The 15,609-nt window shown below is 39.7% G+C and overlaps 1 protein-coding gene across 1 annotated transcript; it reads left to right on the top strand.

Moving 5' to 3' along the window:
* The first annotated feature begins 10,428 nt into the window (after positions 1-10,428).
* LOC145956273 (uncharacterized) lies at positions 10,429-11,259 on the top strand. Its single transcript, XM_083071846.1, has one exon. The coding sequence runs from the start codon at positions 10,429-10,431 to the stop codon at positions 11,257-11,259; it is 831 nt and encodes a 276-aa protein (XP_082927972.1).
* The last annotated feature ends 4,350 nt before the right edge of the window (positions 11,260-15,609 follow it).

The raw sequence follows: 15,609 nt of genomic DNA, 5'->3' as shown, positions 1-15,609 counted from the left end.
CAAGTTATGATATAAATTAAAGTACTCTGTGGAGACTATGTGAATATGATGAGATAATGTGAAAAATGAATATGAGACATGAGATATGAGGGTATGTGATAATGAGACATGATAATGTTATATGATAATGAGACATGATAATGTTATATGATAATGTTATATGATAATGAGACATGATAATATGATATGAGAATGCATAGACTCCTGATTTACATGCATCATTTGCATAAATGTTTTTAAGGGTACGATATGGAATACATCGCTAGGGAAGGCCCCCTTGTGTAAACGGTTGGGGATTAGTCCTTGGGGATAGCTCGGTTTGTAAGCCCCAGTCTCGCCCATTGTGTGCATGGGATGTATCTTGCGTGACTTAGCTATCCCGACTAGACCCTGGTAGTATGTCCTTCTAGTGAGAGTGTGCAGAGGGTGTGACCCGACATGTACTCCTAGACTACTCTCGTGTATTGCTAGCGGCAATACACCATGTGATGTGTTACTAGCGCCACATGCATGATAATATATAGTCCGTGTCCAATTACGTGTGCATTTTTAATGTTATATGTTAACTTGATATTTTTATGTCTTGGATGAGTGGGATGTGATATTATTGTTAATCTATCTATGCTATGCACATATACATGTATCGTTTGTGTTTGGCTATCTGATATGTATTCCTACACCGTGAGCCAGAGTGAGATGTTTCTCACTCCCTTTTCTTTTGTGTTGTTTTCCTTTGATTACTATACAGGTGATCATCAGCATGAGGCTGGGGATGTTGGTGATGAAGCTTAGGCTTCTATGTTGGGCTTTTCTCTGATAGGACATGTGACATCGAGCGTAGATAGGATTATATTAGGATGTTATTCTTATTAAATTATTTTGGAAACCTTAGCATTATTTCTTTATAATTTTCGCTGATTTTGTTATTTGTTTAAGTCATGGATGTGGTACTCACTATCTGAACACGTTTGATATTTTAATTAAGAAAGATTATGTTCTTCAATTTTTTTTATCTATGTGTTATGGTATGCGGGGTTGAGGGTGTCACATTTAGTGGTATCAGAGCACGGTTGATTCAAATCGGACATGTGTGTTATGTGCTTATCATGATTCTGTTATGTACTCTGACAGTGTTTTACTTGTTGTGTACTTTGATGATTGCTTATTTGTTTGATACTTCTTGCTTACGTAAGAAGTAGTGGTTGGGTGGTGTCGCTTGTATTGCAATGCATATATGAAAGTAGTAGTGGACAAAACATTGTACTAATCAAATAGAAACTATTGGAACCTTGGATTAGGTTGAGACATTGATCTGTTGAAAGCATTAAGAGTCTATGGTTAGTGGAGTTTCTAAAATCTATAGCTGTAGAGATTGAATCCAAGGATGTTGTATGATGAGAATTGGAGTTTTGGTATTCTTTAGGAGAGATTGAAATGATTGTCGATTTCCTTGAGTGTTGGTGCTTGCATGTTAACCTTTTATGGTTTAGGTAGCATGTGAGTTTTATTTTCTAAGTCTTTTGTGCTGAATATGTGAGTTGTTTTGGTTTAGGATTGTAGTGGGAAGCTTGGATATAAGTTTGAGGTGGAAAGGAGTGAGTTTGGAAGGGTTGATACACTATTGCTGTCTAGTGTAGGGAATGTTTGCACTGCAGTTTTGTTGTGCCCGTACGAGCTTCTTATTGACAGATTTAGACTTTATGGCCTTCACAAAAGTTGTAGCCTTGAATGTTATTTTTCCAATGGAACTAGATTCAGGTAAAATAGAGGTCTAGAACTCCAGTTATAGCTACTTTGGTGATCAGAGGTATAGCTGTAAGCGCTGAATATATCTGTTGTGGTTTTTGAATTTTTAGCTAAGAAGATGATCTTTTAAGAATCTCATGTCTCCATGTTGCGACCCGAAAATTTCCGATCTCGCGACTAAAGGTTTAGACATCCTTTTAAAGATCTCATTAATTAAGGAATGCCCGGACACCAGACTAATCCTTAATTAATGGTTTTGAAAATAGGTTCATGGAGTCGCCACCAATATTTTACTCAAAACATTGGAAAAAGAAAAGTTTTTTAAAGATCCAACAATGGCCTTAATAACCAGAATTAGGTTCGGGGGTCGGTTACGTATAGGGAAGGTATTAAGCACCCCTACAGCGCTCTCAATCGGTACCCTATGATGAAGTTAACATGATAAGAATTAATAAATTAAATATTGAATCCCCTTTATTAATATTTATTTACATATTTAAAATATAAATTAAGCAATTAACCATAAAATATCTACATTATGACGTTTATTATAACAAAAAGGGATAAAGATGAAAAATAAAAGGAAGAGAAGAAGATTGATTGAAATACCTCTTGAACAAGCTTTATTGAATCTTCAAATATGGAGAAGGTGCTTTGTGGCAACCTTTCACACTACAGTATGCCTCACAAATCTCAAGAAATACAATATGAGGGAGAGAGAATATAGAGATGCGACACAAATCTAAAGAAATATAATAAAAGGGAGAGAGATAGAGAATTTTCGTGCTCAAAGGAGTCTTATTCAAAATTTCTCTGGCCGCCTGGAGAACTGTGCCCGAGGCTTCAATTTATAGGGATCAGATGTGGGCCGGAACGGCCCATTCTGGATTCGGAATGGCCCGTTCTGGATCCGAACGTTATGTTCAGATTACGCACCCTGGAACGACCCGTTCTGAAAATGGAACGGCCCGTTCCATAGTAGAAATTAACACATACTTGTCCTTTCCAGAACGGCCCGTTCCAAATTTGACTTGTTTGGAACGGCCCGTTCTGGTATTGGAACGGCCCGTTCCGGTATTGGATTTTTAGTTGTTTTAGTCACGTTGGAACGACCCGTTCTGATATTGGAACGGCCCGTTCCGAGGATCGGGTTGGCCCGTTCCGATTCTGGAACAGCCCGTTCTGGGCTACTAAAACAACCTTATTTGACCTTTAGGCCTTTTGATATCCTGTCTTGTTGTTTTCCTGCTTCGGGAGCTCCTTTCCTTCATGATGTAGGTCCATTTCTTGTTTGTGTGCCTCCCGGATGAAATTGGGTGTCTACAGCTGCCCCTCTTTACTTGTCCTTTGGAGTAGCTATGTGTTGCTTTTCCAAAGGCAAGTAAAGACGTAGACATTTGGTCCAGGTCTTCTCCTCGTCTCCTTGGTGTTGGCGCTTCTACGTTCCTTCTTTTGGATAGGTGTATTTGCTCGTGTCCTTGCCTTTTAGAGCAGTTGAGTATTGGTTGCATACTCTATTGGGTAGCAAGGCTGACGAACTGTACACCTAATCTTCGATTTTCAAGTAGATGCTCCATTGTTTCTCTTGTGATAGTGCATTCTTTTATTTGTAGCTTTATTGAAGAGGGAGTATTTTTGTAGCTCAGCTTCCCTCACGGCTTTGTCGTATGCCGGATTGGGAGGTGACTACAGTCTCTCCAGACCTTTCCTTCACGGCTTTGTCGTATACCGGATTGGGAGGTGAGTACAGTCTCTCCAGACCTTTCCCTCACGGCTTAGTCGTATATCGGATTGGGATGTGAGTACAGTCTCTCCAAACCTTTCCCTCACGGCTTTGTCGTATACTGGATTGGGAGGCGAGTATAGTCTCTCCAGACTCTTCCCTCACGACTTTGTCGTATACCGGATTGGGAGGCGAGTACAGTCTCTCCAGACCTTTCCCTCACGGCTTTGTCGTATACCGGATTGGGATGCGAGTACAGTCTCTCCAGACCTTTCCCTCACGGCTTTGTCGTATACCGGATTGGGATGCGAGTACAGTCTCTCCAGACCTTTCCTTCACAGCTTTGTCATATACCGAATTAGGAGGCGAGTACAGTCTCTCCATACCTTTTGTTGTATTTTGAGGAAACTGTCGGTGCCCTCATTGGTTTTCTTGAATTTTGGTAGATATTGCCCCAAGGATGTTGGGCAGGAGGTGTGTCGTGTGATGCCTCTAATTTGGGCTGCTTTTGTCTTTTGTTCAAATGCTGTCAATTGGAATTTGAGTTCCCTTTTTGGCCTTTCTTGTTGGTGTTGTGGGATGAAAGACGGCCCCTAGGTGGATGGGCAAGAGATGTTTGATGTGTCCTTGTGTTGGTGGGCAAAGTGGATGTGTGACGGGAATTCTGGTGCTGCCCCTGTCGTGTAAGTATTGTGATGCCTCTCTAGGCGCTTGTTGCGGAGTCCTTTTGATTCATTGATGATTGATTGTTTGATTGTTGACGGATGCCCCATGGTGAGTATGGATGCATGGATGCACATGAAAATGCAAGACATGAATGGATTGGATTTTTTTATTATATTTATTTTATTTTAATTATTTTTTTTTGTAAAGTGAAGTTATACCCTTTTGTGCACACTTGTGCCTTATGCATGCTATGCAATGATGCCTCTATGCTAATGCTTAAATGCAGACTGATTTTACTTTCAAGAAATTAATCTATGCGCATTGATCAATGACATGGATTGTTAGCCTTTTAGCCGTGTCAAAATTAGTGTTGCTTTTTTGAACTTGAGGTTTGTGTAGTTCGGCCCTCTCGCTTGTATCGAATATGATATGTTAGCCCTTAGATCAGGTGTACCTAGACTCTATTCTAGGACACCTCCATCTTTTCCTTATGAGTGTTCACTGTGCATATTCCGTGTATCTTTCAAATTTATCATAATGCCATGTAGGTCAAGAGGAATGAGAGGAAGGGGATATATACATATATTTTTTTTGTAAAAGTTTTGTTAGAAAGGATTTTTTCAAAAATGGTTTATAGAAGAATGGCTGGCCGAGGTAGGCTAATGGTTTAGGCTGATGAACAAGCACATTCAAAGTGAGAAAATCATTTTCTGCGTTAGCTTATTATTTCCTTCAAAGTTAAGCGATGACTTGGGATTGCATATTGATTAAATGATCTTCTAGAGTCGCCTTTCGATTTTCAGCTCGGGATGCTGCTTTGTCCTAACTTTTGCCTAGGTTACTTGAGATGTGTTCCCTAGCAGAAATTTTCTTTTTCTTTGATCCTCACTTTTGCCTAGGCTACCTTTTTTGTTTGTGGGTCTCCTAGCGGACCTTGCCCTAATTTTTGCGCAGCCTCCTTAGTGGGTTTCCTGCCAGGCTTTTGTCTTTGCAGCATTTGTGATCATCTTTCATTCCTTCATGAAAGGGGGATGCCCCTTGCATTGATTTCATTTGGACTTTTATCCACAAGTCATGCCCAATTTGATGTGTTTTTTTTATTGTGTTTTAAGCCATTGTTTCTAATGACGTCCTTATTTCAAATGTACTTGTTCATTTAAGGTTTGTTGACGAGGCTTAGAGTAGATAAAAGGGAGAAGAGAAATGAAGTAGAAAAGTGTATGGCATTAAAATAGAATTTTCAATTTACACGTTCCCATTTAATGTAGCTTGAGGGCCCGGGCATGCCCCAAGTTCGTTATTCGTACACAAAGAAAAAGAAGGAGGTTGCCCCTTAGAGAGGCCTAAGTCATCTAACTGTAGAGCTAGTCCTCCACTTGCATGGATATGGCGCTTCAGAAAATCTCGTGTAGAGGGAGGTCCTTTGGCTTCTTCTCTCGTAAAGGTATTTTCAACCCATATCCTGAGCCTTTCCTAAGAAGTAGGAATGGGTAGAAGCGATAATAGAGCTTTCCATGGAGTCTTGCTTCTCAAGAGGAACATTCAAGCGATCTCTTGATTTTTAGCTTGAACAAACATTGCTTCTCGATTTTTTTTATTTTTTTTCTAGAATGCCCTTTGCGAGTTTTCATTCTAGCAGCTTCTTAACAAGCAGTCATCTTTCAAGAAAGCTCTACTCATTTTGACTCAATGTTTGAGGGATTCGTCCTCCTCAAGTTCTATTCCGTTTGGATTTCACGGTTGTACGAAACAACTTTATCCTTTTAGGGCAAGAGTTAGCATCTTGGTGATTGTGGATTTCTTTACCCTAAACTCTTTATGCATGGCTTATTTTCCATTATTTTTTACTAACGCACATAGGTCAATTTCCTTTTTTATTCTCGTTTATTCGTTTACAAGGAGGGATATGTTCTAAATGAATGTAATGCAAACATATAGAGAAAGTTAAGAATAATAAATATCAGTCTCATTGATTTGTTTATTTGTGAATGCTCAAATAGATTTTGACAGTATTGAGCGAAAGACTTACTTCAACAGACACATCAAAGCAATAGCCCAACCATAATATATTTTTTTTTAAAATTAATTTGGGCTTTTCTTTAAAGCGCATATACTATCGCATATTAGAGCATTCACTTTTCTTAACTTTCTATACGTGCTGCAACCTAATCCTCCTCAGCTAATAAAATAAAATGAATGAAATTAATGAGCTAATCTAGAATGCATGTCATTTTTTTTGCCTAATCTTTATCATGTTTTTATTATCTAAAGAGAAATGATGCATGGTAAAGATGAGATTTCTTTTATTCATATTTTTTTTTTTAAAAAAAGAAACTATCTATATGATGTTAATGGAATGATGACCTAAGAGTGTACAAAGGGGTATAAAATTTTATTATTATTATTATTATTTTTTTTATTATCTGTTTGCTTATTTTAAAATTCCAATCCACTCTTATTAGAAGAAATAATACAAACAAATGCACACACACATGCTCAATCAATATACACCCAAGAACGATCGTATTCAAATCCTTGGTCTGTGGTCCCTGTAAGAAAAGTGCATTGCATAGGACGGTTCTAATCTCACTAGTTCTCAAGGCTCCCAAGGTGCCCCCATTATAAGGACCCAGTATCTCTGTCGCCGTCACCTGGCAAACTCTAAGGTCTGTCGCAGTATTTCGAGCTAGAGTAACCGGTTATCACCTTGAGTGTGATTTTCGACAAGGCTCGCAGGCTCCAAGGCCAAACTTGGGCCGGTCGTACGTCAACCACTCCCTATGTTTAATACCCTCATGCCCCCGGGTGTAGGGGGAACTGTTGTGTGCAAAGGATTGTGTACAATTTAATTCAAACAGATGCATAATTTAAACAAGCAAACAGATATGCAAGCAAAACAAATAATAAAAAAAACAAAGTAAAAGGAGAAAAAATATTTAAATTATTATTCCTATTTTACTAACTTCATCATTTATTGGGCCTGACCCTCTTAAAACTTCCCCAGTGGAGTCGCCATCTGTCGCAACCCAAAAATTTCCGATCTCGCGACTAAAGGTTTAGACATCCTTTTAAAGATCTCATTAATTAAGGAATGCCCGGACACCAGACTAATCCTTAATTAATGGTTTTGAAAATAGGTTCATGGAGTCGCCACCAATATTTTACTCAAAACATTGGAAAAGAAAAGGTTTTTAAAGATCCAACAATGGCCTTGATAACCAGAATTAGGTTCGGGGGTCGGTTACGTGTAGGGAAGGTATTAAGCACCCCTACAGTCAATCGGTACCCTATGATGAAGTTAACATGATAAGAATTAATAAATTAAATATTGAATTCCCTTTATTAATATTTATTTACATATTTAAAATATAAATTAAGCAATTAACCATAAAATATCTACATTATGACGTTTATTATAACAAAAAGGGATAAAGATGAAAAATAAAAGGAAGAGAAGAAGATTGACTGAAATACCTCTTGAACAAGCTTTATTGAATCTTCAAATATGGAGAAGGTGCTTTGTGGCGACCTTTCACACTACAGTATGCCTCACAAATCTCAAGAAATACGAAAGGAGGGAGAGAGAATATAGAGATGCGACACAAATCTCAAGAAATATAATAAAAGGGAGAGAGATAGAGAATTTTCGTGCTCAAAGGAGTCTTATTCAAAATTTCTCTGGCCGCCTGGAGAAATGTGACTGAGGCTTCAATTTATAGGGGTCAGATGTGGGCCAGAACGGCCCGTTCTGGATTCAGAACGGCCCGTTCCGGATCTGAACGTTATGTTCAGATTACGCATGTAGACACCCAATTTCGTCCGGGGGGCACACAAACAAAGAAATGGACTTCCGTTATGAAGGGAAGGAGCTTTCGAAGATGGCAAACAACAAGACAGGACATCAGAAGGTCTAAAGGCCAAAAAAAGGTGGTTTTAGTAGCCCGGACCGTTCCGAGACTCATAAAAAGGCATAAAATTATGGGTTGAAACGACCGTTCTAGACAAGAACGGGCCGTTCCAAACCCATCAAAGGCCAAAATTTTGTACCCCAGAACGGCCATTCTGAAATCAGAACGGTGCATTCTGGTCCCCCAGAACGGGCCGTTCCGTTTTCAGAACGGGCCGTTCCAGGGTACGAAATTTGCCCATAATGATTGGGCCAGAACGGGCCGTTCCGAATCTAGAACGGGCCGTTCTGGCCCCTTTTGGTTCCTATAAATTGAAGCTTCGGGCACAGTTCTCAGGGCGGCCAGAGAAATTTTGAATAAGACTCCTTTGAGCACGAAAATTCTCTATTTCTCTCCCTTCTATTATATTTTTTGAGATTTGTGTCGCATCTCTATATTCTCTCTCCCCCCTATTGTATTTCTTGAGATTTGTGAGACATACTGTAGTGTGAAAGGTCGCCACAAAGCACCTTTTTCATATTTGAAGATTCAATAAAGCTTGTTCAAGAGGTATTTCAGCTAATCTTCTTCTCTTCCTTTTATTTCTTATCTTTATCTCTTTTTTTGTTAGAATAAACGTCATAATGTAGATATTTTAGGGTTAATCGCTTAATTTATATTTTAAGCATGATTTGTATTTTAAGCATGTAAATAAAATATTAATAAAGGGGATTCAATATTTAATTTATTAATTCTTATAATGTTAACTTCATCATAGGGTACCAATTGAGGGCGCTGTAGGGGTGCTTAATACCTTCCCTACACGTAACCGACCCCCGAACCCAATTCTGGTTATCAAGGCCATAGTTGGATCTTTCAAAAACCTTTTCTTTTTCCAATGTTTTGAGTAAAATATTGGTGGCGACTCCATGAACCTATTTTCAAAAACCATTAATTAAGGAATAGTCTGGTGTCCGGGCATCCCTTAATTAATGAGACTTTTAAAAGGATGTCTAAACCATACGTCGCGAGATCAGAAATTTTCGGGTTGCGACAGATGGCGACTCCACTGGGGACGTTTAAAGAGGGTTAGGCCCATTTAATTGATGAAGTTAATAAAATAAAAATAATAATTTAAATATTTTTCCCCTTTACTTTATTTGTTTGGCTTTAATATATGTTTGTTTGTTTAAATTATGCATCTGTTTGAATTAACAACTGCACACAAACCATAGCACACAACAGTTCCCCCTACACCCGGGGGCATGAGGGTATTAAACATAGGGAGTGGTTGACGTACGACCGGCCCAAGTTTGGCCTTGGAGCCTGCGAGCCTTGTCGGAAATCACACTCAAGGTGATAACCGATTACTCTAGCCTGAAATACTGCGACAGACCTTAGAGTTTGCCAGGTGACGGTGACAGAGATACTGGGTCCCTATAATGGGGGCACCTTAGGGACCTTAAGACCAAAGTGAGGATGATTAGAACCGCCTTATACAATGCACTTTTCTTAACAGGGACCACATACCATGGATTTATACGCGACTGCTTGTGGATTGTATGAACACATGTTTGTTGCATTTTGTTTATTCAAACCATTCATTTATTTTTATAGTTCCCCTACGGTAAAGAAAAACACAAAATAAAAAAATAAAAATGCATTATCATGCGAGAGAAAACCTAGTGTGAAAATAAAATATGTGAGAATCATACATCCCTTTTTTTACTAAAAAAAAAAAGGGGGGGGCATCATGCATTTTCCAAAATAAAAAATAAAAAATAAAAAAAAATATAAAAGAGAGAGTAAAGAGGAGGGACATGCATACTACATACATTCCTATGATCACAAGGAGATTTCTCACAAAGACTGATGAACTCCAATTAGTGTGACCTTTGTTACATCGTAAAAAATTACGAAAAGGGACACTTTGATCTCATGTTCAAAGGAGTGGCCACCAAGTCTTTGTTGAGAAACCTCCTTCATGCATTATCATTTAAATAAGCTTAATAGGAAATTATCTTATCCCTTAAAGGTGGTTTTTCAACATTCCGTACTCACACGAGCTCAAAAGATAAAAGCTATGGAAGACTTAGAGGAGAGAAATCGTGCCTTCAACGAGGAGCTCGGATAGCTCAAGGAACAAATGGCTAGAATGCTTGAGGCCATGAACAAATTGCAGCACGACAATAATACTAGCAATGTTGGTAACGCTTCTAAAGATCATCTGAACGCCTTGGAAGAAAGACTGAGAGTTGGGAAGGCCACAGTTTTGATGTTCAAGGGGCTGCAGACATGTGCTTGGTGCAAGACATCCAATTCCCCGCCAAGTTCAAAATTCCTGACTTCCAAAAGTACACTGGAGCCAGTTGTCCAAAAGGACATCTAACAATGTACTGTAGGAAGATGGCAGCCTACGTGGACAATGAAAAGCTCCTGATACATTGTTTTCAGGAAAGCCTTTCAGATGTCGCTCTCAACTGGTGCATGCAGCTGGATGGAGGGAGGATCCAAACATGGAAACAGTTAGCTGATGCTTTTCTTCGGCGATACAAGTATAACATCGACCTAATTCCTGATAGGTCTGATTTACAAAGCTTGAGCAAGAAGGGCGATGAGTCCTTCAAAACCTATGCACAGAGATGGAGAGAATTGGCTGCGCAAATAGAGCCTTCATTATCTGACAAGGAGATGGTGACAATGTTCATCAACTCTTTAAGTGGACCCTATTATGACAAGATAATAGGGAACACGTCGACCCTTTTTGCTGACATAGTCACTATAGGTGAAAGGGTTGAGAAAGGCTTAAAAAGCGGGAAGATAGGGAAGGCTCCGACGAGTTATGACCCTAGGAAGATCTATGAAAAGAAGAGGGAAGAAGGGGTCCACGCCGTCATCTTTACTCCAAAAAGTCAAGTCACACCACAGGCAAAGCCTAGAGACGACAAGGTAGTAGACAAAATCCCCATCACATACACAGAGCTACTACCCCAACTCTTAGAGGCTTCAATGATAGTCCGACTTCCTCCAGCGAAGAAGATGGACCCTCCTTACCCGCCGTGGTACAAACCTGAGGAAAGGTGTGACTATCACTCTAACTCTCCGGGGCACTCCGTGGAGCGATGCAAGGCCCTGCAATTCCGCGTGCAAGGACTTATAGACGCTGGGTGGTTGAAATTTGACACCAACACACCTAACATCGACAAGCACCCACTGCACAAGCATGACGAGGAATGACCTTGGAGTATAAGATTGAGAAATTACTAGAGTAGGGGGACTCTTTTTTTTTTTTCAAAAAAATAATAAATAAATAAATAAATTTAAATTCATGCTCAAAACTCATGACCTTCGCCCATGGTCATGAGTTCAAAATAAGGGCTTGTATAAATTTTTACATTTATGAATAAGATATGTCATTCCTACAAATCTCTGTTTCATTCCCTTTTCCCTTTTATCACTAAAGTCTAAAACAATCATAGTGCCCAAATACCAAAAAAAAAACAGACATGATTAAAGATAATAAAATTAATCAAAGCTTTGAACATCTACAACACATCATCTGAGTCTATGGAGATCACTTCCTCGAAGCATAAAAGGATAAGAAAATGATAAAATGCAAAATCATGAGATTCTTATTGCACAAGAAGAGTCTTGCAAAAACATCGACTCAATTTGGTTGACAGAGGAAGCACAAATCTCGGTCCATGAAAGAACTCTCAACACCTGTAGGCTAGGGCAACATCTTTCTCCTTGGTGTACGGACGGGGGCAGTGTTAATCACCAAAGACACTAGTCCTCCCAAATGCAGACGGTAGGAGGTTTTGTCAAAGCGAAAAAGTCACTTGCAAAATACCACTGGATGAAAAACCGCAAAGGGCGTCCTACGCAAAAAAAAAAAAAAAAAAAAAAAAGATCAAAAGTTCCCGCTAGGATATGTCCTAGGCAAAAATTAGGGATCTAAAAAGATTAAAAATAGCAAGTGACGATTTTTCAAGTCGAAAACCAAAAGGCGGCTTGAATACTCCTGTAAAAGGCCAAAACTTTTTGAAGACTCTGCCCCAGACTCAGATATGTAGTCCAAGACAATTAGAAGAATGATTATAATAATTATCCAAAGAAATGTTTGTTTAAAAACTTAAACACTGACTTACCTCAACCACATATCCATTCTAAATCATCCGTTTTTCCTTTCTGTCTTGTCCCATCCTAATGACATATATTGTTGATGGTTGTCAAAATTTAAACATGTCCAAAAAAAATGAAAATGACCCGCTGGGATGAAAACCCGCAAAGGGCATCCTAGGCAAAAATTAGGTTGAAAAAAAAGGAGAGCAAAAATAACCCGCTAGGATACATCCTAGGCAAAAGTTAGGGTGTCTAAACAAAAAGAAGAAAAGAGAGAGCCCCAAGACGGTTCAACACATCAAACGGCCAATACAACTAAATGTTGTGCATCAAGCAAAGTAATTTATTCGTGAGAAGGAGAAAGGGGAAGCCACCTTCTAAAAAAACTAAAATCAACATGCATTGCATGCATCCAAAAACATTTCACACACTTAGAAAGCTTTCTTTATCCATGGGGGATTATTCAAAAAATAAATAAATAAGTCTTGCATAAATAAGCATTCAACATTTCTGCATCCCAACAAGAAAAGCCAAGCACAAATTCCAATTGACAGCATCTGAACAAAAGACAAAAGCAGCCTAAATTAGAGGCATCACAACACACCTCTTGTCCAACATCCTTGGGACAATATCTACCACAATTCAAGCAAACCAATGAGGGCACCGACAGTTTCCTCAAAATACAACAAAGGTCTGGAGAGACTGTACTCGTATCCCAATCCGGTATACGACAAAGCCGTGAGGAAAAGGTCTGGAGAGACTGTACTCGCATACCAATCCAGTATACGACAAAGCCGTGAGGGAAAGGTCTGGAGAGACTGTACTCGCATCCCAATCCGGTATACGACAAAGCCGTGAGGGAAAAGTCTGGAGAGACTGTACTCGCATCCCAATCCGGTATACGACAAAGCCGTGAGGGAAAGGTCTGGAGAGACTGTACTCGCATCCCAATCTGGTAAACAACAAAGCCGTGAGGGAAAGGTCTGGAGAGACTGTACTCGCATCCCAATCCGGTATACGACAAAGCCGTGAGGGAAAGGTCTGGAGAGACTGTACTCGCATCCCAATCCGGTATAAGACAAAGCCGTGAGGGAAAGGTCTGGAGAGACTGTAGCCATCTCCTAATCCGGTATACGACAAAGCCGTGAGAGAAGCTGAGCTACGAAAATACTCCCTCTTCAACAAGCTACAAATAAAAGAACGCACTATCACAAGAGAAACAATGGAACATCTACTTGAAGATCGAATATCAGGTGTACAGTTTGTCAGCCTTGTTACCCAATAGAGTATGCAACCAACACTCAACTACTCTAAAGGGCGAGGACACGAGCAAATACACCTATCCAAGAGAAGGAACGTAGAAGCGCCAATACCAAAGAGACGAGGAGGATACCCGGACGAAATGTCTACGTCTTTACTTGCCTTCGGAAAAGCAACACATAGCTACTCCAAAGGACAAGTAAAGAGGGGCAGCTGTAGACACCCAATTTCGTCCGGGGGGGCACACAAACAAAGAAATGGACTTCCGTTATGAAGGGAAGGAGCTTTCGAAGAACGCAAACAACAAGACAGGACATCAGAAGGCCTAAAGGCCAAAAAAAGGTGGTTTTAGTAGCCCGGAACGGGCCGTTCCCAAGTCCGGAAAGGGCCGTTCTGGATTTGGAACGGGCCGTTCCGAGACTCGTAAAAAGGCATAAAATTGTAGGTTGAAATGGCCGTTCCAGACAAGAACGGGCCGTTCCAAACCCATCAAAGGCCAAAATTTTGTACCCCAGAACGGCCGTTCTGAAATCAGAACGGCACGTTCTGGTCCCCCAAAACGGGCCGTTCCGTTTTCAGAACGGGTCGTTCCAGGGTACGAAATTTTCCCATAATGATTGGGCCAGAACGGGCCGTTCGGAATCTGGAACGGGCCGTTCTGGCCCCTTTTGGTTCCTATAAATCGAAGCTTCGGGCACAGTTCTCAGGGCAGCCAGAGAAATTTCGAATAAGACTCCTTTGAGCACGGAAATTCTCTATTTCTCTCCCTTCTATTATATTTTTTGAGATTTGTGTCGCATCTCTATATTCTCTCTCCCCCCTATTGTATTTCTTGAGATTTGTGAGACATACTGTAGTGTGAAAGGTCGCCACAAAGCACCTTTTTCATATTTGAAGATTCAATAAAGCTTGTTCAAGAGGTATTTCAGCTAATCTTCTTCTCTTCCTTTTATTTCTTATCTTTATCTCTTTTTTTGTTATAATAAACGTCATAATGTAGATATTTTAGGGTTAATCGCTTAATTTATATTTTAAGCATGATTTGTATTTTAAGCATGTAAATAAAATATTAATAAAGGGGATTCAATATTTAATTTATTAATTCTTATAATGTTAACTTCATCATAGGGTACCAATTGAGGGCGTTGTAGGGGTGCTTAATACCTTCCCTACACGTAACCGACCCCCGAACCCAATTCTGGTTATCAAGGCCATAGTTGGATCTTTAGAAAACCTTTTCTTTTTCCAATGTTTTGTGTAAAATATTGGTGGCGACTCCATGAACCTATTTTCAAAAAACCATTAATTAAGGATTAGTCTGGTGTCCGGGCATCCCTTAATTAATGAGACTTTGAAAAGGATGTCTAAACCATAGGTCGCGAGATCAAAAATTTTCGGGTTGCGACAACGCATCCTGGAACGACCCGTTCCATAGTAGAAATTAACACATATTTGTCCTTTCCAGAATGGCCCGTTCCAAATTTGACTTGTTTGGAACGACCCGTTCTGGTATTGGAACGGCCCGTTCCGGTATTGGATTTTTAGTTATTTTAGTCACGTTGGAACGACCCGTTCTGATATTGGAACGACCCATTCCGAGGTTCAGGTTGGCTCGTTCCGAGGTTCGGAACGACCCGTTCCGATTCTGGAATAGCCCGTTTCGGGCTACTAAAACAACCTTATTTGACTTTTAGGCCTTCTAATATCCTGTCTTGTTGTTTTCCTGCTTCGGGAGCTTCTTTTCTTCATGATGTAGGTCCATTTTCTTGTTTGTGTGCCTCTTGGACGAAATTGGGTGTCTACACTCCATAAGAGTTGTATATTATTCTCTTACCTTTCTTTTGAGATAGGTTTGAGATCATTTGGATGAGTATAACTCTCTATGTATCATTTTTCTTTGACAGATGTTGAAGAGATATGTATGCTGTCATGATGTTTTTGAGTTGTTAGGCAATGCAAGGATAAAATCTGATTTGGATATGGTGTTCTGAGGCGTTGTCATGTGGATTGAATGGTTGTTTAAGGTGGTAGGATGCTATGTGGTAAAGTTGGTTTATGTACATGCTATATGGAGTAAATGGTGATTGATTTGTACATGCTTAGGGATGGTATATATGAAGGTTTAAAGTAGGTATTCTAATATGATTTGATATGCGTGTATGTTGATATGAGGATAGATGACCTTATGAATCAATTAATGGA

The sequence above is a fragment of the Cajanus cajan genome, chromosome 3, assembly GCF_000230855.2.
Source record: "Cajanus cajan strain Asha chromosome 3, NIPB_CcT2T_4, whole genome shotgun sequence".
Taxonomy (NCBI): Eukaryota; Viridiplantae; Streptophyta; class Magnoliopsida; order Fabales; family Fabaceae; genus Cajanus; species Cajanus cajan.
The sequence above is the reverse complement of the archived record's forward strand: the minus strand, read 5'-3'. Positions and strand labels throughout refer to the sequence as shown.